The sequence below is a fragment of the Aspergillus puulaauensis genome, chromosome 2 (genome assembly GCF_016861865.1).
Source record: "Aspergillus puulaauensis MK2 DNA, chromosome 2, nearly complete sequence".
Taxonomy (NCBI): Eukaryota; Fungi; Ascomycota; class Eurotiomycetes; order Eurotiales; family Aspergillaceae; genus Aspergillus; species Aspergillus puulaauensis.
The window spans coordinates 3,456,677-3,476,671 of record NC_054858.1 but is presented as its reverse complement, the minus strand read 5'-3'; the positions used below and the strand labels follow the sequence as shown (position 1 = coordinate 3,476,671).

The following is a 19,995-nucleotide window of genomic DNA, read 5'->3' as shown; positions in this document are numbered from 1 at the left end:
TGCCGGATGGAATCGGCCGACAGATGCAGCTTCGAGAAGAGTCGAATGAAGGGGAACGAAGTTAGACGAACAATAGGCCCAAATATTGACATTGTATGGTGTGTATGGAGGGTTTGAGAAGTGTTCACCCAAAAAGCCAACCGCCTCGTGACCAAGGAGGAACGATCCAATAATGAAGGGGAGGTGCATGCTGCCCCGAGTTTCAACCCGCGAACCGTTCTTCGAGCTCCAAGTGGGGGCACCCATCCATCGGGATGCCACGATATACCCGCATTAAGCAGGCGGTGGATAAATTGCGTGATCAAGGGGAGAGGATGGAGGGGTAACGCATCGAGGGGCATTGAAGCATCTCGGGGTCCTCTTATTTATTAATGGGAAGCTTTCTCTTTTGCCCCTTTTCTCCCTGTTTTTGCTATAATTCCGCCTTAGAATCTATCTCCCCTTGTGTCCGCTCTACTCCCATCCATACCGGTTCCAGACTATATCATTACAATGGCCGAAGAACGCGCTCCCCCGTAAGTCTTTCTATGTGTACCTTTCTCGGCCCCTTAATTGACTTTGGATTTCCGTTCTAGCCTCCGTCTCGGCTCTGTTGCCCCCAACTTCGAGACTGACACCTCTAACGGCCCTATCAAGTTCCACGACTACATTGGCAACAGCTGGGCTGTCCTCTTCTCGCACCCCGTGAGTAGCCATCAACCGCTGAATTGGCAACCGATATGCTACGGAGAACGTAGAAAGTGACATGGCTAACATATTGGCTTTATTGTAGGATGACTTCACCCCCATTTGCACCACCGAGCTCGGTGCTTTCGCCAAGCTTGAGCCTGAGTTCGCTGCTCGTGGTGTCAAGCTGATTGGACTTGTGAGTAGGCACCGCTGTTTTAATAGTATCATTAGAATACACTGACTCCTTGCAGAGCGCCAACGGCACCGAATCCCACAAGGCCTGGATCAAGGACATCGATGAGGTCACCGGCTCTAAGCTCACCTTCCCCATCATCTCCGACCCCGAGCGCAAGATTGCCCACCAATTCGACATGGTTGACTACCAGGACACCACCAACGTCGACGCCAAGGGTATGTGAACGCCAGGAGCATGTTGACTAGAGCAATTCCTAATATATGTTTCATAGGCCTGGCTCTTACCATCCGTTCCGTTTTCATCATCGACCCCAGCAAGAAGATCCGTCTTATCTTGACTTACCCCGCTTCCACTGGCCGCAACACCGCTGAGGTGCTCCGTGTCATTGATGCTCTCCAGACCACCGACAACCACGGTGTCACCACCCCTATCAACTGGCTCCCCGGTGACGACGTTGTCGTTCCTCCTCCCGTTTCCACCGAAGATGCTCAGAAGAAGTTCGGCGACGTTCGCGTTGTCAAGCCGTAAGTCCCACCGAGAGTTATATTATGTGGGATTACTTCGGACAATTGCTAATTTACTTTGTTTTTGTAGTTACCTGCGCTTCACCAACGTCAAGAAGGAGTAATTTGGGACATACGATGCCGTGCGAGCTGCCCGAGACTGTTAAATTTCAGCGACGGGTAGTTGGTATACTACTGTGACTCAGATGGTTATGGCATGCGCTTTCTGGGAACAGCAAAAGAGAATAAAATCTTATGAGTGGATTTTGTTTATTTTGATACCTTATGATACAATGAACCACGTATATTACAGTCTTACCAACTCCTGGGACTTGATCAGCCCGAGGAAGCCTATATAAGCCAAAGCATAGCCTACAAATACAAGCCGAAAGCCTAGACCGTAGCGTGGGAGGCCATGATGATACCACTGTATCCGTGATAATAGGGAGTAATTATTGTGGCGTCGCTTGGTCGCAGCCTGGAGGCAGCTGGGGTCCGGAGCGAACAGGGAGGCGAACTCGTCACCGTGCATGAGACCGGGCGTCGAAACTGCATTGCGAGAAATGCAACCTGCCCCAGCCCTCAGAGAATGCGCGCCGAGAGTGTTTTCTGATTGCTCGAGTGTAATACCCCGCCTTGAAATTCCACAATTATGGCCCTATTATCGCCGCTTAGAGCGTTTTCCTCAGGGCTGCTTACTGGGTTCGTGGTGCCTGGCAGGTCCTCTTGCTGAGGGATTTGAGTATATTCTTCTGAAAAACAAGCATAAGTATACAGAGGTTACTCCGTAATTTACGCCGATTTCTGGCCAGAGGCTTGACATTTCCTTTCCATGCTGGTGTTTTCAGCCTCAGCTGTCAGTGTAAATTGGCGTCAACATTGCGAGGCGACCGTCGACGGTCTAACGGTTTCTTCTCCACAACGGGCTTGAAGCAAACAACAGTTCGCTACGTACTCAACTCTTGCGGTCGATTCAGACACCGCCTTGTTCAAGGCTCCGCACCGCTCTTCCAGTACGAGTACGACCCCGTCCTCGTGGACTTGGTACGGCCCAGCGCTCCCACAGTTTTACTCTTTCCTATCGCCGTGGTTCCTTGTGCTGATCCATTAGAAACCCCTCGACAGGTGGTTGGAGCACGCCAACTGATTCCCCTTGCGACTGCTAGGCACTCACCGATTTCGAGACAGAAGCGAAACCCGAATTTACGAACCCTCCCAAATATTATCCTTCGAATTGAACCAGCCGCCTCCCATACCCCCGTCTGCGTTCCTCGGAAACAAAGCGCCTGGATTGGTAGTGGCGGGGAAGTCTCCAAGAGTGCAACCGATTGCTCTCTCGTCCTCCCGCCTGCCCCTGACCTGGTCGAACCGGCTGCTATATTTTAAACACCAAATACCAAGACCGGCTTGTGTGAGATATCGCGTGATTTCCTGGATTCCCTGATCGCCTTCGGTTGTGATTCTGTTGTAGCCTTGTTCGTCCCTGCTTACGACGCTCATGCTCCCCTGTCGCTTCGAGATTTTTCTAGCGCCGCGCACGGAGATAAGCTGTTGAACGTCAGCCCGGGGAAGACGATCGCGTGGAAGAATTCTATTCTGCCTTGGAAACCGACACAGATCTTCGCTCGCCGAACAAAAAATATTGCAACAAAACAACTTGTTTTACGGAATTTTCGCGTGGCGTGAATAATATACAGGCATTCGGAAGAGGGACCTGCCTTAAGATCGGCTGCGGCTTGGAGGGTCATCCGCTTCCACGATGATGTCGAGAAGCCAGTCGAGCCTCGGCCATTTGGACTCCTTCAGAGATGAACATCCTCACTCTGGAGTGTCTCCAGGGACTCCGGCTCCAAATTCGTCTTCCAACCCTGTCAATCTGTCGGGTCTTGTGTGCAATGTCCGCCGCACCTCCGGCCGCGAACCCCCTCCTCTTGTTGGAGCAACTACAACCGTCCTGGGCGACAAGATCTATATCTTCGGTGGCCGTATCCTATCAAAATCTCGCCCCCATCTGACGTCGGACATATACGAGCTGGACTTGATTCGGCGTCACTGGTCGAGAATCGAAGCCTCTGGCGATATTCCCCGCCCCCGATATTTCCACAGTGTTTGCGCTCTCGGTGACAATAAGCTAGTGTGCTATGGTGGAATGTCGCCTATTCCAGACTCGGCAAACAATGGTGGACATGACTCTCAGCCGGAGGTAGTCGTGATGTCTGATATTCACATCTTTGATGTCCCAACTCGGTCCTGGACTCGCGTGAATACCCTTGACTCTCCTCAAGGGCGATACGCGCACTGCGCAACTATCATTCCTTCTAGCGCTTATTTCACCTCTGCGAGTGCTCCGCTCTCGGCAATTCATCACAATCCAGCTTCTTCCAACCCTCACCAGGGCTCGATCGGTGTGGATATTGATGGCTTTGGTGGAGCCGAAATGGTGGTAGTAGGTGGCCAAGATAGCACCAACCACTATATTGAGCAGATCAGCGTATTCAACCTCCGAAGTTTGAAGTGGACAAACACAAGTCCTTTGGGAAGAAGCTGTGGCGCTTATAGGAGCGTAGCTGCACCATTGACTGGTATAAAGCTGTCTGACATTGGGAGCACGTCTGCCGAGAGAGATGCACCTGAGCCTACAGAAGATTCGAGTGCTACAGGTTGCCCAATGTTGATTTACTCTAACTACAACTTCCTGGACGTCAAACTCGAGCTTCAAATACGACTGCCGGATGGTCGTCTTGTTGAGAAGCCTATGCCGAGCCAGGCATCCCCACCGGGTCTGCGATTCCCCAACGGGGCAGTCATTAACGGGCACTTTGTGGTGAGCGGTACCTACCTTACCTCTTCGAAGCAAGAATACGCGCTCTGGGCGTTAGACTTGAAGAGTCTCACCTGGGGCCGTATCGACGCTGGTGGGTCAGTGTTTGGGCATGGCAGCTGGAACCGCGGTGTACTGTGGGCGAGGCGGAATACATTTGTCATTCTTGGGAATCGCAAGCGTAATCTCGTCGAGGACTACAACCACCGTCGTCTCAACTTCACTCATCTATGTATGGTTGAGCTCGAGGCATTCGGACTCTATAACAATCCTTGTAGAACCTCCCCGACGTCTGCATACAGCTCGCACAGTGCACCTGCTGTCCCTGCATCTCTCCATCACAAGTTATCCCAAGTTACATCCGGTGGTCGACCTTTCTCCGCTGCATCTTCTGAGCTAGGGCGTCTTGCACAGACAGTTTTTGAAATGGCCGATATGGAGTTGCAAGCGGCAGGGGGGGAGCGGATTTCCGTGAATTCACGGATCCTTAGTCGAAGATGGGGCCCGTACTTCATCCAACTCCTCCGCGAGTCGTCTGATAGCTCAACATCAGATTCAGCGACTCTGCGGCCTTCGTTGCAGCCGTACCCCAGTCGCAACTCGAGTATAACAATCACACCATCATTAGACCACGGTAGCACTTACTCCAACGCCACAACCCTCGCCAGCAACGGCAACAACCCTTCAAAGTCCCTCTTAGCCAACCTCGAATTACCCTCCGCCCACACCTTACCCCCCACCTCGCGACCTCGCGTATTATACTTACCACACACCGTCCTTACCATTCAAGTTCTTGTTTTCTATCTCTATACCTCGTCCCTCCCGCCGGTCGGATCTCCACTCTGCACTCCTCAGATCCTCTGCTCTTTGCTTCAGATCGCCCGACCATACCAGGTAGATGGCCTCCTAGAAGCCGCAGTGGAACGACTGCACCAGGTCCTAGATGGCCGAAACGCCGCTGCTGTTTTCAACGCGGCAGCCATGGCTGCTGGGGGTGGTAGGGGCACCGGATTCATCAGCGGACCCGGTGGCACTCTGGAGGCCCTTAACGGCGCTCACGCCGCTAGCGAACTCGCCAACGCGGCTGCTTCCATGTCACTTAATGATAGTCGTTTGAACTCCGACTCCTCCGACACCGAACACGGCACCTCCAGCCAATCTGTTGCAAGCAGCAGTGCTGGGGGCTCCCGCGGCGTTCCTCTCCGCATCAACACCAACGTCTTCAGCCGTCGCCAGAGACGTGATCGTGACGACTCCGTTAGTAACGCAAGCACCTCTTCCGCCTCAGCCACTAGTTACGACCACTCTGACTCCGAGGGCCTATCGGCTGACCCATCCCGCGCACCTCGTCGCCGTCGTGGTACACACGCCGACATCGAAGTCTGGACAGGAGACCTCAGTAGCGTCATTGGGCTCCAAAAGCGTGGTCTACGCGGACTTATGGAAGGTCGCCGAATGAGGGAACGGAGTACGAAGCCCCCGAGCTCTGGTCAGGCTTCTGCCGCTGCGATTCCTTTAGATCAGGGCCCCCCTGTTGGCGGTATATGACTATGCACAATCTAACCCATGGTTGTGGGATTATTCCTTTGCTATATATCCATTTCGCTTTTTTGTCGTTACACCTGAGCATATCAACATATGTTCCCTTCTATTTTCCTTTGTTATTCCCGTCTTTCAGCTATAGTTGCCTGATACCTATTAGTTACTGACTGGCTAGTACTTCGTTGGAACCCGGATATGGAAAAGACTTATGCTTCACTTGCATTGAATACTCTCAGCAAACAAACACATTTTCTTAGAAAAAACTACTTATTTCTATTTCCATATTCTCCACTGTTTTTCTTTTTCTTTTCTCCTTTTTTTTCCCTCGGTATTCACGTAGTTGTACATCGGTGCATTCTATCTTGTATAGGTCCGACCCAGAATAAAGCAACCGCGTTATATGCATCTATCACATACTATAATATCATAAACTCACATAAAGATCATAGGATTCATTGATTCATCTGACAAACCCCCTCTGCTTAGCGCACCATAGGGCCACGAGTCACGACTTATTAAGATACAAAGCGAGATAGGACAGAACAGCACGCTAAACATTCCACACCATCATTGAAACCTCCCGATATTTTAATTAGTTCTTCCTCCGAGAAACCTTGCGTGTGCTAGACAAAACCCAGGCCTCCCAGAGTTGTCTCTGTTCATGTGTTACGTATACCCCATTATCACCAAGCTCATCTACAGACCGATTCCTTAGCCCTTCTAGGATTGAGGCGTGGAACGAGTGGCGTGTATAGCCTCGGGAGGCAGAATTCAGGTGGTCTGTGTTGAGAACCGGTTGGTGGTAGAACGAGGGAGAAGGGCCCGAGAGTGTATGTGCCATGATATTATGGTTAAAAAGGATGGAAAGCGGGTCCTGATACCCAGCTGACCCATTGCCATGGCCGTTAAGACCGTAGGTGGCATCAGCATGACTGGCGTAATTGATTTCACGTAAATTGATGCGCTCTATCTCATCCATTTCATCGTGTAGCACGGAGAGAACATCAAGCCAGTGACCCCCACCGCGGAGGAAGACACCGACGAGGCGAATATCGCGGAGTTGCCGGCGGTGACGGCGAACGAGCGTGATAATTTCGTGGGACGTTAGCCGCCAGCCCTGGATACTAAGGGTGCGTAGTCTTTTCCACTGGATATTGTGAAAGACCCGGTCTAGGGATAAATCCAAAGGAACGGCGGTTGCGAAACCAAAATGTATGGTCTCCAGGTTCTTTGCAGCGTGGAAGAAGTCATGGAAGGCCTGAGATAGGACGTCCATGTGGCTTGTTATGTCTGCCTTGGCATAAAAAGTGACGTCTAGGCAGGTCAATCGCGCCCCAAGATTGGAGAGCGTGGCTGATGGAGTCTGCAGTAGTTTGGCCGTCGCATTGGGGTCGATTTGAGGCCCAACGAAACGAACAGAGGTGCAATTGGACGCGAGTAAGGACAGACCTAGGTTGGTGACGGCTCTGCTGCAAGCTGGTTCCCAGTCCAGAGCTAGAGTTTCGTCCACCCGGCGTTCATGCTCACGCATATGGTCCAGTAAACGTTCGTCTGCTTCGTCCTGCAGTCGAAGAAGCTTAACCTTCTGAAGGGACGAGAACGCAACTATCGCTCTTTGCAGCAGCTCACGGTCGAGGTTGCCACCAATGATATTTATTTGTTCTTGAAGTCGTGCTCTATGGGCGTCGACGGACGGGAGCTCGTTTGGATCAATTTCGGCGAGGAATTGTGACCATCCTAGATTATGGTGTTAGAATTCTTCAGGTCTCTGAGCCCAGTAATAGCGAGGGCTGCATATTCAAGAGACGGTTACCGCTTCCTTGGTAGAAAGGTCGCACCATGTACGTAAAAGACCGAACATGGCAGGCCAGCTGCATGTCTAGGAGCTCCTCCAATCTCCGGAACCCTCCTCGCGAGAATCGAAGATTGAAGCGGTCAAACTTGCTCGGAGTACTTATGCGAAGAAAGCGTTTGCAGACCAGTCGGAATCGACCCAGTTCAGATCCCTCGCCGTAAATGTGAGCACCTCGCCCATTAAGTGCTGGTGGAATGTCGTGTAAGTTAACGGGCGAAGACGTGCTGGATAGATCTTCTGCACCAGGAAGAAAGGAGAGGATATCACTGATCAGCTCGTCTGCTAAGTCCTCGATGCGTCGCGGGTTCTCCGTCATGGTTTTCGCACAGCGTGGCAGCCGCGTGTCCGGCCACTCGTACTCCTCGCAATCGCATGGAAACCAAGGCGACTAGATGGGGAGCTGAAGGGGAAGAGTCCGGCCGGCTCTCTCAAGTTTCACAATGTTGGAGAAAAAAACCAGGAGGGCAGGCTGGGGCAGAAATAGAAGTGATTTGAAGAAGAAATAAGCAAAGAGGTGCGGCGACGGAAGACTGCAGAGCATTACTCGTAGGGAAAAAAACAGCAAAGTCCCGAGAAGAAGTAGACGACAAAAAGCAAACAAGATAGAGCAGGCGACAGAGCAAGAGATCAGGGAAAGGGGCAAAAGAAAAAGGACGCGTCTTTTGAATTATATCTTCAAGAGACGATGCATCTTGTCTGTCGCTCTCTTACTTCCGGCGTGGCTGTCTGCCTCTCCTTTATTGTGGTTTCAACGGCCACAGAGCTTCTAGTTGGTATAAACTGCAGCAGAACCAAATAATAGGTGGCGGGCCACAGACACAGCGCTTGCAGCACATAGGCATGTCTGACGAAATGTCCAAAAGTCCCACATCGCCAGTCCCGCCGACTAGGTTGTCGAGGGTCATCGGCATTATCTAAAATCTAGTGACGCCCAGGGCGACTCGTCTGGGCCAACCGAAGGACGAACATTGGACGAACGCTGGCACACCTAAGTCACATGATCGAAACAGCATGCGGATACCCAGCGCGAACCTGCAGGAAAAGGTGGAAGGAGAGCAGAAGGATTGGCAGAGAGGGCGAGAGCTAACTTGCGCTGGGTGGTGGTGGAGTGTGGTGGAGGTGTTGATGGTTGACGGAGGAGCGACGGGCGGGGAAAGGAAGAGCGTCAGCCAGCGCTTGGGAGCAGTGGTTGGCAGGAAAGGATTCGAAGAGACGATGCGAGACAATGCGACATGACGGTGGAAGGCCTGCAGCAGTGAGCTCGACTACTGCATGAAACCCCGCCGCGCGAAGCGAATCAACTCGTCTTGGAGCTCCCAGCCCTTGGTTAGTCCTGGCACTGGACGGGCCTTGACGGGCAGTCCATCGCCAACCCCTGGCATCTAGGGGCCTGCTGTGGAACAGACACGGGAATGACAACAGCCAGCTTGTGCAGGATCGGATCGAAAATTCTCCCTGACGGTTCCAATCAGGGTTGAGGCCTGGGAGGGTGGTCTTCGAGATGGAGAGATGGAGTGGACGGAGGAACGCGTGAGTCTGTGAATGGGAAGTCTCACCACTGGCCACTGACCACCACCCAGCAGGCGCTTTCCCAAACACCGGCCGAGATAACACCCAAACGGCCTGCTCTCCAATGGTTCTCGCCCGCTGACACCTCGATGAGATCGTCAGTCTTCTTTAGGTAATTTAGGATCAGAGGGTCAAAGTGCTCGTTTATCCAGTCCCCCCCAACGTGGCCGAACAACTCACTCTCTGCATCCCACTTTATGCGGCCTCCGAGACCGGGAACGGCGCTTCCAAGGAGAATGATCCCTGGAAATTAAAATGAGGCATACACATGCACTCGGTCTTCAGATATCTACCATATTAATTATTCCCCTCTGCGCTGATGTTGATGTTTCAGAAGGGCTATCACGCTCAGTAGGGACCGAGACTCCTATATACATACACTATCACTCGTACACTGTTGGCGCATATTATATCATCGCTAGCTCCATTCGCCTTCGTCTGATGTCCGTGCTGCTTATCTTGGATGCAAAATCCTCAACGCCTTCTGCCGGAATCTCCCCGGAATGAATCACATCAACTTCGAACACCTCTAGCTGCTTCCACCCGCGTTTGGCTCGCTCCTCATTGACGGCCGCGCCGCCTGAGCGTGTCTCTTTGGAGACAACCAAGGCAGTTAGATCCTCTTCTGTAATGGTCGGTCCATATGGGTCCAGTATTTGCGCCATCTTCAAAGTTATCCCGGGTCGAATCCTCGTTATCATGGCTCTTCCATTCGGACCCGGTTTATAGATTTGTTCGATGTGTGGTGGGTTCGTTTCGGGAGGACCAAAGTCCATGATCGAGGTCAAGAAGGCCCCCGTACTCCGACACCGCTCATCCCAATTCTCTAGGAATTGAGCATACTTTTTGTTCTTCAGCATCTCATCCCCGGTCACCCCGACCGTTATTACCCTTTCCTGCCCGGGGCGTTCCGTACCTGCAGGTTGTAAGACCAGCGCAGTTGCCGTGAGGAGGAGTTTGTGTCCGATATGGAAGTGATCAAAGGTGCCTCCTAATATGACTGAGTGGTGCAATGCACCCTCGATTGTCTCTTCGGGTACTACCAATGATTCACTGGGTGTCCATTGAGGTGTTCCTGCGATCGATTGCAGCGTTCCACCATTAGGAGTCTTGGCTGGAGTGTAGAAACTACTGAATGCGGTTGCCAGATCCTGACCTACCGGAGTATTGGGATAGAAGATATTTTCCCATAGGCGCCCCGATGTGGCCAATGTCTTCACGTCGACTATTGGACCGTTGCATTGCAGGTTTGTGGATAGAGTCGATGCGTTTCGAACAGAGTCGAAATCAAGCAAAATCACGCGCGAGTCGATGCCACCGGGGGCCTCCATTTCGATATTGCGTTCTATGCATACCATCCCAATAAGCCTGTAGGCATGCTCCACTATGCGCTGAAGGCTCGAAAATGCTCTCGTTGGTGGTTGGCATGACGGCGATTGGAGGCCAGGCAATGCAAGGGCGATTTCCAGAGAAGCGGTGCGATTTAAACCATTGAGTGCATTGAGGAGATTGGAAAATACTTTAGACAATATGGGCTCGTAGACGGCCGTGAATTGATCGAAAGAGATGGACGGAGGAGGCGGTAGTAGAAGCAATGCCGATGGCGGGGAGATGGGATCTGAAGCCATCGCGGGGAAGCTCAAGATAAGGAGGGGAAGCCCGCCACGGAGACAAACGGTACGGGAATTTCAGGGAATATCGCGCATGGACTGGGAGCGGCAAACACGTAGTTCTCAAAATATCGAACGAGTAGTTTTCGGATGGAATAAATAAGGCGCAAAGAACAGAAATGGCCGGGAAAATAGAACAAAAATGAAGCAACGAGGGCGCATCAAGCAGCCGAGGAACGACCGCGGTTGATGTAAAATACCAAAGTTACCGTTTCGTGATACTATCTGGATGAGTCAGCATCACGGGCAGCGACTCGACTCCAGCTTTGGTTGGCGGAGATCAACTGAACGGCCCAAGATGACCTCGAGCTCTACCTACCTCCTTCCTCCATCCCCTCCTTCCCTGTGCTGTTGGTTGCCATTTCAGCCCTGTCGCATCCCGTCCTGCTGGGGCGTGCTTCATTGATCCCACTAAGTCCTTCGTTTTGGCGTGACCCAGACCCCACATCCTCTTAGTGTCGTCGGGGCTCTTTACGACCTTGCCGCTTGCTGCCCATACTAGGAAGAAGACCACCTTCCAATCCGCACGACTCTAATCGGAGTTACCATTAGAACCGATAAACCACACAAACAGGGTTGTGCTGTAGAGTGTCCGCTGCTCTGCAGTGGTCCTGCGTCCACCTTCCCACAGTATCCTCCTTTCCACCACCGCCGTCGATATGTCAAACCACGCGCAGCCCTTCGACTCCAGACGGTCGACTATCTATAGCCGTCAACCCGAAGAGCTTCACATTCCATCGGGAAACTCGTCATCTGGCGCAATTCCGCGACAATCAATGTCCCATGAATACCCAACGACCCCCGACACGAACCTTCCATCTATCAATATCCATCCCTCGGGCTCCCAGCCTAACCAATATGGAAGCGGCAATAGCGGTGGAACCGGGGGAGCGCTGCCTGGTGCCCTCCAACCGGGAAATCCTTCCAATCGACCCCCAGCGGTGTCCATAAATACAGCTCCGTCCGTACTTCCTACATTGCCCCAGTTATCTACCCAAGTGCAACAACAGCAATCCCAGCCGCATCCTCAATCGTCTACTCCGCGCTCTAACGCCGCCAATTCTCATGGACATTCCAGGTCAAGCCCAGCAGGATACAGGCCTCCCGGATCCTCTCCAAACACTGGGTTCCAGCCGCCAACCCCTCAGGGCGCTAAATATTCTCCTCTAGGCTTGGCCGATATCCGATCCCCAGGAGACCTTCTCAGCGACCATATCACGAATGCAGGTGCAGCACCTCTCAATAGCGCTGATAACCAAGTGCCTACGAACAGCAACTATATTACCCCATGGCCGATCTATGCCGTTGACTGGTGTAAGTGGCCGGTCTCGGGGAATCCTGGCTCCTTCGGCGGAAAAATCGCTCTAGGAAGCTATTTGGAAGACCATCATAACTATGTAAGTTAATTGACGCGGGCGAAAAAAAAAAAAAAGAAAAATACCCCTCGATAGGATCCTAAGTCTAACCTTGTTGCATTAGATACAAATTCTTGACACCCACTTGGCATATCCTGACACTGATACCCCTGATGCAGCCCCCGGTGATTTTAAGCTGGAATACGTGAAAACCGCTGAAGCTACCCACTCATATCCTGTCACTCGCATTCTTTGGGAACCTCCATCATCCCAAAAGCAGTCTACTGACCTTTTGGCCACCTCTGGAGATCATCTCCGGCTATGGTCACTGCCGAACTCGCAGTCCCAACACAGCTCCAACTCCATAACCCGTCAGCCAGGCCAAAGAGATGCGCCTACGGCTAAACTTTCACCGCTGGCGTTGCTTTCAAACTCGAAGTCTCCCGAGCATACCGCGCCTATTACGTCTCTAGATTGGAATACGATATCTCCTAGTTTGATCATCACCTCTAGCATTGATACAACATGCACAATTTGGGATATCCCGACTTTGACGGCAAAGACACAGCTTATTGCGCACGACAAGGAAGTATATGACGTGCGCTTTTGTGCCAATAGTGTGGATGTTTTTGTCAGCTGTGGCGCTGACGGAAGTGTGCGCATGTTTGATCTCCGGAGCTTGGAACACAGCACGATTATATACGAGCCGACGGATAAGAATGAGAAAAGTGAGTCTCTTTAGTGTCTTATTGGTGGTTCAGAACTGACAATATGTTGTTTAGTGGTGATGAGCCCTGGAAATGGAAGCCCTTCCGCACCGGCCAGCAGTTGGCCTCCGCCCTTGTTGCGCATATCGGGTAAGCCGCTATCGGTTACGTGCGTCGAAACATCGTACTGACAAATGTAGCATCGCCACACGATGCCCATCTTCTTGCAACGTTCTCCCAAGACTCCAACATAGTCCGGGTATTGGATGTTCGCCAACCGGGCCAAGCACTTCTCGAACTTAAGGGTCACTCTGCTGCTCTCAATTCCGTCGAGTGGTCCCCCAATCGGCGCGGCGTTCTCGCATCTGGTGCGGACGATTGTCTTGTCCTTCTCTGGGATCTTATTAATCAGAACAACTCTACCCCTGTGCCACCAGGGGTACAACACCCCGGTGCACCCTCTACAACCACCGAACGCGGCCCCGCGGCTGCATGGCAATGCGACTACGAGATTTCCAACATCAGCTGGTCACCGCAAGCCGGAACCACAAACTCCGGTCACCCTCGTGACTGGTTAGGCGTTTGCGGAGGACGAGGGGTTTGGGGGGTTGCGCTATGAAACAAGAAAGCCAAAAAGGGAAAAAAAAAAAAGTTATTGATATCCATTAGACGCCGTATCATTTACTTTTCTTTCTCTCTTTTCTTATTTATACCGTCTCAAATGTCTTGCATCTTACTCATCTGATTTGCGTTTTTTGATATTTCGCTTCCATTTTTCCTTCTCTTCCTCTGTTATTGGCTCTTTACGAGATGACGCAGAAAGATCTGGTCTTACCAAGCTTGAATCATATATGTCCTTAGAGCGTGTTAGGTTGTCACCTGGCATAGGTACGGTCTGGTATGAGTATACGAATGAATGATTGAATCATTGCACGTTGCCTGTCATTAACAGACACTTCCTGTATTTGAAGGTGTATAAGACGTTCGACCTAACAGCTAACAATTTCCTTTGGGTTTACAAATGCTGCGTGACGGAGGACAAGAAAACAATGAACTGAACTCTCCACAGCGAGCACGGGTAAACATGGCCAACAAGAACAAAAATATTCAATACGCCCGCTAATGCAAGATATATCAAACATACACATACACAAGAAAGGACACGCATAAGTAAAACGACATGTTAAGCGGATCTTTGCTGCTTTTCTCGTCCAGTCGTCTGAGCAAGTACCTTACTCTCAATCCACCGCGATAGATGCACACTTGGGACGTCAACCATCCGCCAGAAAAGGTCACCTGCCCAAAGCGAAATGGGAAGACAGACAACCCAACCAACGAAGAAGCCGAGGCAATACTGAAAGTCTGTTTCCTTGCCTGTGATACGCCAGATGCTGGGCATGAGTGAGTATCCTAATGAGTGGAGGATGGGCCCGTGGACGATATAAAAGGCAAAGGAGATCTTGCCGAGATATTGGGATAGACGGTTTGTAAAAAGCTTTTGAATGTCCTTTGAATGGTTGATACTGTAGACGATCATGAGTGCACCTATTGTTTGCGGAAAGCGATGCGGCTCTGGGTATGTTTTCGGAGTAATATGCCATGTCCACATGAAGAAAGGAGTGAACTTGTAGCCGGTATTTGGCGTAGATCCTAGATATAATCCTAGGAGGAGGAGAGCTATCCAGCGTTTAGAGCTTAACAGGCCAAAACGGCCATTAGAGCGTGGCGATGTGCCGTTAGCAAGGGAGTTCCACGTCCGCTTCTCTTTGTTACCTTCAGAAGAGGCTGGGGAAGCTTCCCAAAGACCTTGGATTAGGTCCGATTCGGCCATGAGCATACCACACAGGAAAAGTACCATATCCCACCGGCCATAGCGCATGCAAAACCATACCAAGGTAGCCACTAGGGAGATACGCACCGCCGTTTTGACGCGCGATGTTGCGAGGATAGTGAGGAAGAGGACAATAGAACTGCGAAATTCGACGGGGATTGTCCAGAGGTGGGGGTTGTAGTTATTATAATAGAGGGCCCAGTCGAATGGGTCCATTAGGCGTGCAATCGTAGCATACCAGTCCCACAACTGCTTGCTAAGAGATCTGACCATAATCGGCGGATGCTGTTCGTTCGTGCCTCTGATAGTGTGACCCTCAAAAAGAATTTTTTGGGAGTAGTTATATGCACCCAAGCGTACGGCAATCAGTACTAGCAAGATGCCGATGATGGATGGGATATAAAGGCGAAGGCCTCGTCGAAATGTCGAGGACGTCATGGTAACAAATGTGTCTTCCCAAGCCCCGCTGCGGATCAACTTTAGCGGCTTATAGGAAAGAACGTAGCCTGATATAACGAAGAATATGGCGACCATAATATGGCCCGAGACTAAGACGTGGATGATAGGTAACTGGTAATAGTAGAAGTTTTCATTGTTGAAACCCCACCCAACCGCAACCTTCCAAGTATAGGTGAATAGGAAGTGGAAATTGAAGACAAGCAAACAGGCCCATCCTCGCAAACCATCCAGTGCAGCGATTGCATGAAGTTTTGTCTGCGGGGGCGGCTGACCACCGACCAAGTGTTGTAGGTAGCTTGGCGTGATAAGTATGCCCAACTTAGTGAACCAGTCTTCCAAATAATCCTGCCAATTTTCGCGGAAGTGTTCTACCAGTGGAGATAGCTTTGATGGGTCAGACAGAATATCCGAGGCGGAAAAGCTTCTAAGACTCGGCCACGCGACAGCTCGATTCTGGGGTTCACGATTGAGGCCGGATTCGACGTCATTTAAAGGGACATTGTGGATCGCAGGAGACGATGACGTCTCCTTCTCGACGTCCATTTCGGAGGGGAGGATGGCGTTGAGTAGATGCAGGGCCTCTGTTCAGGGCGACGGTGCGAAATACCCAAGTGCGCGGTCTTATATGTAGAGTTGCTGCGATAGTGGAGTCTTTTTTATCTGCGACGGGGAGCGGATATGGGTCCGGGATTCGTCATCGGTGGTCGCATCTGACAGCTGCAAAACCGAACAGGTTATGGAGGCCTTCAGTCGCTCATGAAATCAGAGCGCAGTAATGTGCAGGAGACTGAAATATGCAGACTGCAGAGTAAGCAAAACATCGAGGGACGGGGCGGAGGGGAGGTTGAGGAAGTTAAGGCCAAATGGCGAGTGTCGATCCGGAGGATTTTAAGAGACGCGACGTTTCACCATTATTACCGGTGCGCTTTTAGAGGGCAATGGAGGACACTCCAAGAGACTCGTCGCCCGTTGCACCGACAATCCCGTTTCGCGCCAGGGATTAAGAACCGAAGTCGACACCTGGACTGTTTTCTGCCAATTGCATTGCACGTTGTTCGGTCTTCCAATAAGTGATGCTGCCCAGTGCCAGGATGGCAGTGACGGGTTTCGATCGCAGCTTCCCAATCCGGCAGTGACCTACACGTGGGCGGTGCTTCACGGCAGAAATAACGAGACTGGATCACATGATCTTAAGCCCACCGCCGGGCAGAAAACTTCCAACATCCAACATTCCAAGACAAAAAAAAAAGACAGCTTTCGTCATTTGGGCTTTGATTCTTTGTTAGGATATAATTAGCATGCAGAAAGTGTGCCAAGTGTAATTGAATATGCATAGTACAATAGTGTGGTACTTGCAGCTTCCCAATTCTGATAATCCGTAGTAGAAGTGTAGGACAACTGTACCGTAGTATAGCGGATGAAATAGTGGTGATTGGTCTCGTGTGCTCGAACAACACCATCCTCCTCATTCCTCCATCCCATTATATCTTGCCATGCCCCAGAATCGATTGCGGGTCATCTACTGACGACGGACTACTACTGCTGCTGTCGATTGGCTTCATCTCACCTCCCAGGCTCCCACAACCAGATCCGCAACTTCTTCATCGATCTTCCTTTCATTTTCCTCTTATCGATCTGCTGTCCTTCACCATCATCTCGTCTCGCGCACCCCTTTCATCCCCTAAATGTCTTCGTCGTCATCGCCATCCCCCCCCCTTCCTCGTCTCCGTCATTGATAGGCACCAAGTCGCCATCATCCGCTCCGGGGTGTTGTGGAAGGGGGCGTGTCTTGTCTCTCGCCAACTCGCGCCCGTCCGATCCTTTCTCCTCGCATTCGTCAGTTTGGAAAAAAAACCCACGCCACCATGGATTTGCGCACTATTATGAACAGCGATGCCGCTGGCACATCACGCCGTCCTCCGTCGCCTCCGTCTCATCAATCGCCGTCGCAACTTTCTCGTAAACCCTCTGAACCACTCTATCCAGCACACGACCAGCCTCCGTCGTCGTCATCCTCCTCTTCCTACCCATCTGGCTATCCCAACGGGCCATCGCAACCTCCGCCGCTTCAGCGCGCCCAAACTTCCCCAGATAGAGGTTCCTCCTACGGCCCACTACAGTCTCCTTACCAGTATAATGCTACATCATCTCTGAATGCGGGCGCACAATCTCATCGCGGCCACAGTCCACCTCCCGCGGCTTACGAGCCCTCTGCTTCGCGTGACTCCTTCGCCGCGCCTGTCCCCTACCATCATCCACAACATCCTCCTTCGCACCAACCTTCCCCTGTCGCTGCTCAGCGGTCGCAATCTATCCAGTCTGTTCTGACCCCTTATTCCTCCGCCTCGCACTCATTCCCCCATAGAGAGAGCCCTCCAGCCTCCGCCCACCATTCATATCCGTCCCAGCAATTTTCACCCCCGGCACAAGGATCGCTTCCTGGTACGCCGCGAGGTTCCGCTGCTGCTCTCTATCATCACTCGACTCCATCGTCTGCGCGCCCTCAGTCGTCAGGGCACGATTCCCTCTCGAATCGCGCATCTAGTCCATGGGTCGGGCAGGATGTTCAGATGCACATGTCACCAACCGCGGTTTCGCGACCTATGCGATACGATTCAAAGACCTTCGATGGCGCACCCCGGCGCGCATCGGGCACAACTGGGGGAAGGGAGTCTGATGAGAGTGTTAGTCCGAAAACAGCCTTTTCCTCAGGGACGCGACGCGACAGCGTGGCAGGCGCTGGTGAGCATGCAGTCTCTGCGCAACCGACTGAGAGGGAAAATGGAATAGCTGCGCAAAACAATCGACCTATTACGCAGAACTCTCACGCCCATGCAGCTTCAACTGGACCAACGGCAACGCAAGTCAATAGCCCTCCGCGATCACTGGGGCCTGTTGCGAATGTATCCCCGAAGGGAAAGTCAGGGCCGCAGCACCCGCGAAAGACGAATTTTGCGTCAGAATTGAGCCCCGCCAATTCGAGCCCTCAACCTCCTAAACCGAAGCGAAGACGATACAATGAGCCACCTATTTTCGCCCAACGATCAATCCGCACAAAGGGAAAATGCCCAATGATCCCGAATTTGTTGCCGCCGGTTCCCAAACATATTAGAAATACGCCACAGGACCCGTGGTTCCAACGGCAGCATACAGTCTCACAGGATGCTCCCCCAGCAAAGATGATAAAGCGAGAAGATTCAGTTGCGAACGGTCCGCCGATTTCCTCGCAGTCGTCGCAACCATTGCAACCATCACAGCCATCACAGCCATCACAACCATCACAGCCATCACAGCCATCACAGCCATCACAGCCATCACAGCCATCACAGCCATCACAGCCAGCAGAACCGCCACAGCTGAAGAGCCTGGGGCCTTGGGAACCATCCATTACCGGATTCATACCGCACGAAGAAATCACCAAGGTTGTTTGTGACTTCCTCTTTCAACACGTGGTTCTCCGAAATGATGCCTTGGCAGGCCCTGCTGGTGCGACTGCTGTAGGCCAAGGCGCAATCATCGAAATCGAAGCGAAGCTGGGACAGCTAATGGATCTTGATCGCGGGGACAGGCTCCAGTTGCCAATACAGACTGAAAGTGTCATAAATCGTGACAACTCCCGACTTCGAACAAATTTTGAAAGCAATATGACACAAGTACGTTCCTTTGCTATCCCCTACTTACACTTGACATGTTTTTCGATTCACCCCGATTACAGGTAGTTCATCAGAATTGACTTCTTTCCAGGCACAACATCGGGCTATGAACAATTTTCTCAATGAAACTGTGAAGGGTTCTATGCCTCAAGCAAACCCTGGACGGATCCTCCTCTCATATGCCCACAAAAAGGAACGAGATTCTTTTTACGAGGTCTCCCCTTCCGACCTGCCACCCATTATCCGACAAAACCTAAACCCGCGCCACAAGCCCCGAGTCCGAGTCACTGTTGACCAACGGACAGGCGAAGTCCTCGCGAAGATTGTCAAATGCCGAGTTGCAGACCTCGATATCTACAGTCCTCGCACCTGTGTCGATTGGCGTGTCAGTGTCAACCTAGAAATGAACTACGACGGTGATATCTCTCATCTCCCGCCAGCTGATACAGGCCGAGGAGCCAGCGATCGGAATAAAGACCGCATGAGCTACCGACATTTGGCGTACCAGGTCGATTTGACACAAGTTGCTAGGTCTGAAGTATGTTGCCTATTCCCATTCCCGTTCTCTTGCTATTTGTTCTTGTACTAATTCACTTCTTCCTGCAGCCCTCTGCAAAAGGCGAATTTGAACACGAGCTTGAAGTCGAAGTCTCGGCCGCCGAAATTCGCCGCCAGGGTCAACTCGCCATGGCTGGTGACCCCAGTAACCAATACGAAGATCTCGTAAAGGGTCTCCTTGACAATATACGCATCCTGGCACGAGCAGTACCGGAATAGACCTGCTGGAAATAACCGGTAGTGCATCTTGTTTCTTTCTTCGTTTCTTTTTTATCTACTTTGGTATTGTTTTTACTTTTTTTTTCTGGTTTTTTTTAGCAGATTCAATTATGACATAGATAAGACTCAGGTCGGTATTTTATTATTTCCTTTTTAAGCCGTTCAAATTACCCCTTGATATCAGTTGGATTGGATCCCAATGGTGGCTCGGAAGAGTCAAGGAAAGTGGGTTGACAAGAGAAGAAAGAAAGGAATGGGAGTACTATGGTTGAAGGTTGCATTTGCAACTACAGGTTTTCATGTTTCACTTCATTACTGGAGAAAGAAAGAGGGAAATGATTAAAGTCAATACTTAGGTTCCATATCCTTTCTTTTTGTTTTTTTGCCT

At 51.4% G+C, this 19,995-nt stretch overlaps 7 protein-coding genes across 7 annotated transcripts; 4 read left to right on the top strand and 3 right to left on the bottom strand.

Annotated features, from left to right (window-relative positions):
• Positions 1 to 492: 492 nt before the first annotated feature.
• On the top strand, positions 493 to 1,493 carry PRX1_1 (peroxiredoxin; the record flags this gene model as incomplete). Its single annotated transcript, XM_041700178.1, has 6 exons — positions 493 to 515; positions 576 to 684; positions 773 to 865; positions 921 to 1,080; positions 1,137 to 1,389; positions 1,460 to 1,493. 6 exons carry the CDS (start codon positions 493 to 495, stop codon positions 1,491 to 1,493), a joined length of 672 nt encoding a protein of 223 aa, XP_041553189.1.
• A 1,634-nt stretch (positions 1,494 to 3,127) lies between these two features.
• Positions 3,128 to 5,737, top strand: APUU_21426A (putative regulatory protein Ral2; the record flags this gene model as incomplete). The annotated part of the gene is made up of 1 exon (XM_041700177.1): positions 3,128 to 5,737. One exon carries the CDS (start codon positions 3,128 to 3,130, stop codon positions 5,735 to 5,737), a length of 2,610 nt encoding a protein of 869 aa, XP_041553188.1.
• Positions 5,738 to 6,323: 586 nt separating this feature from the next.
• APUU_21425S (F-box domain protein) lies at positions 6,324 to 7,902 on the bottom strand (the record flags this gene model as incomplete). Its single annotated transcript, XM_041700176.1, has 2 exons — positions 6,324 to 7,468; positions 7,545 to 7,902. 2 exons carry the CDS (start codon positions 7,900 to 7,902, stop codon positions 6,324 to 6,326), a joined length of 1,503 nt encoding a protein of 500 aa, XP_041553187.1.
• A 1,660-nt stretch (positions 7,903 to 9,562) lies between these two features.
• On the bottom strand, positions 9,563 to 10,783 carry APUU_21424S (putative pantetheine-phosphate adenylyltransferase; the record flags this gene model as incomplete). Its single annotated transcript, XM_041700175.1, has 1 exon — positions 9,563 to 10,783. One exon carries the CDS (start codon positions 10,781 to 10,783, stop codon positions 9,563 to 9,565), a length of 1,221 nt encoding a protein of 406 aa, XP_041553186.1.
• Positions 10,784 to 11,484: 701 nt separating this feature from the next.
• On the top strand, positions 11,485 to 13,506 carry APUU_21423A (WD repeat protein; the record flags this gene model as incomplete). The annotated part of the gene is made up of 4 exons (XM_041700173.1): positions 11,485 to 12,222; positions 12,305 to 12,908; positions 12,963 to 13,037; positions 13,088 to 13,506. 4 exons carry the CDS (start codon positions 11,485 to 11,487, stop codon positions 13,504 to 13,506), a joined length of 1,836 nt encoding a protein of 611 aa, XP_041553185.1.
• Positions 13,507 to 14,070: 564 nt separating this feature from the next.
• On the bottom strand, positions 14,071 to 15,720 carry APUU_21422S (acyltransferase family protein; the record flags this gene model as incomplete). Its single annotated transcript, XM_041700172.1, has 1 exon — positions 14,071 to 15,720. One exon carries the CDS (start codon positions 15,718 to 15,720, stop codon positions 14,071 to 14,073), a length of 1,650 nt encoding a protein of 549 aa, XP_041553184.1.
• A 1,322-nt stretch (positions 15,721 to 17,042) lies between these two features.
• triA (putative mRNA capping nucleoside-triphosphatase) lies at positions 17,043 to 19,607 on the top strand (the record flags this gene model as incomplete). The annotated part of the gene is made up of 3 exons (XM_041700171.1): positions 17,043 to 18,830; positions 18,922 to 19,368; positions 19,437 to 19,607. The coding sequence occupies 3 exons, from the start codon at positions 17,043 to 17,045 to the stop codon at positions 19,605 to 19,607; spliced, it is 2,406 nt and encodes an 801-aa protein (XP_041553183.1).
• Positions 19,608 to 19,995: the final 388 nt, after the last annotated feature.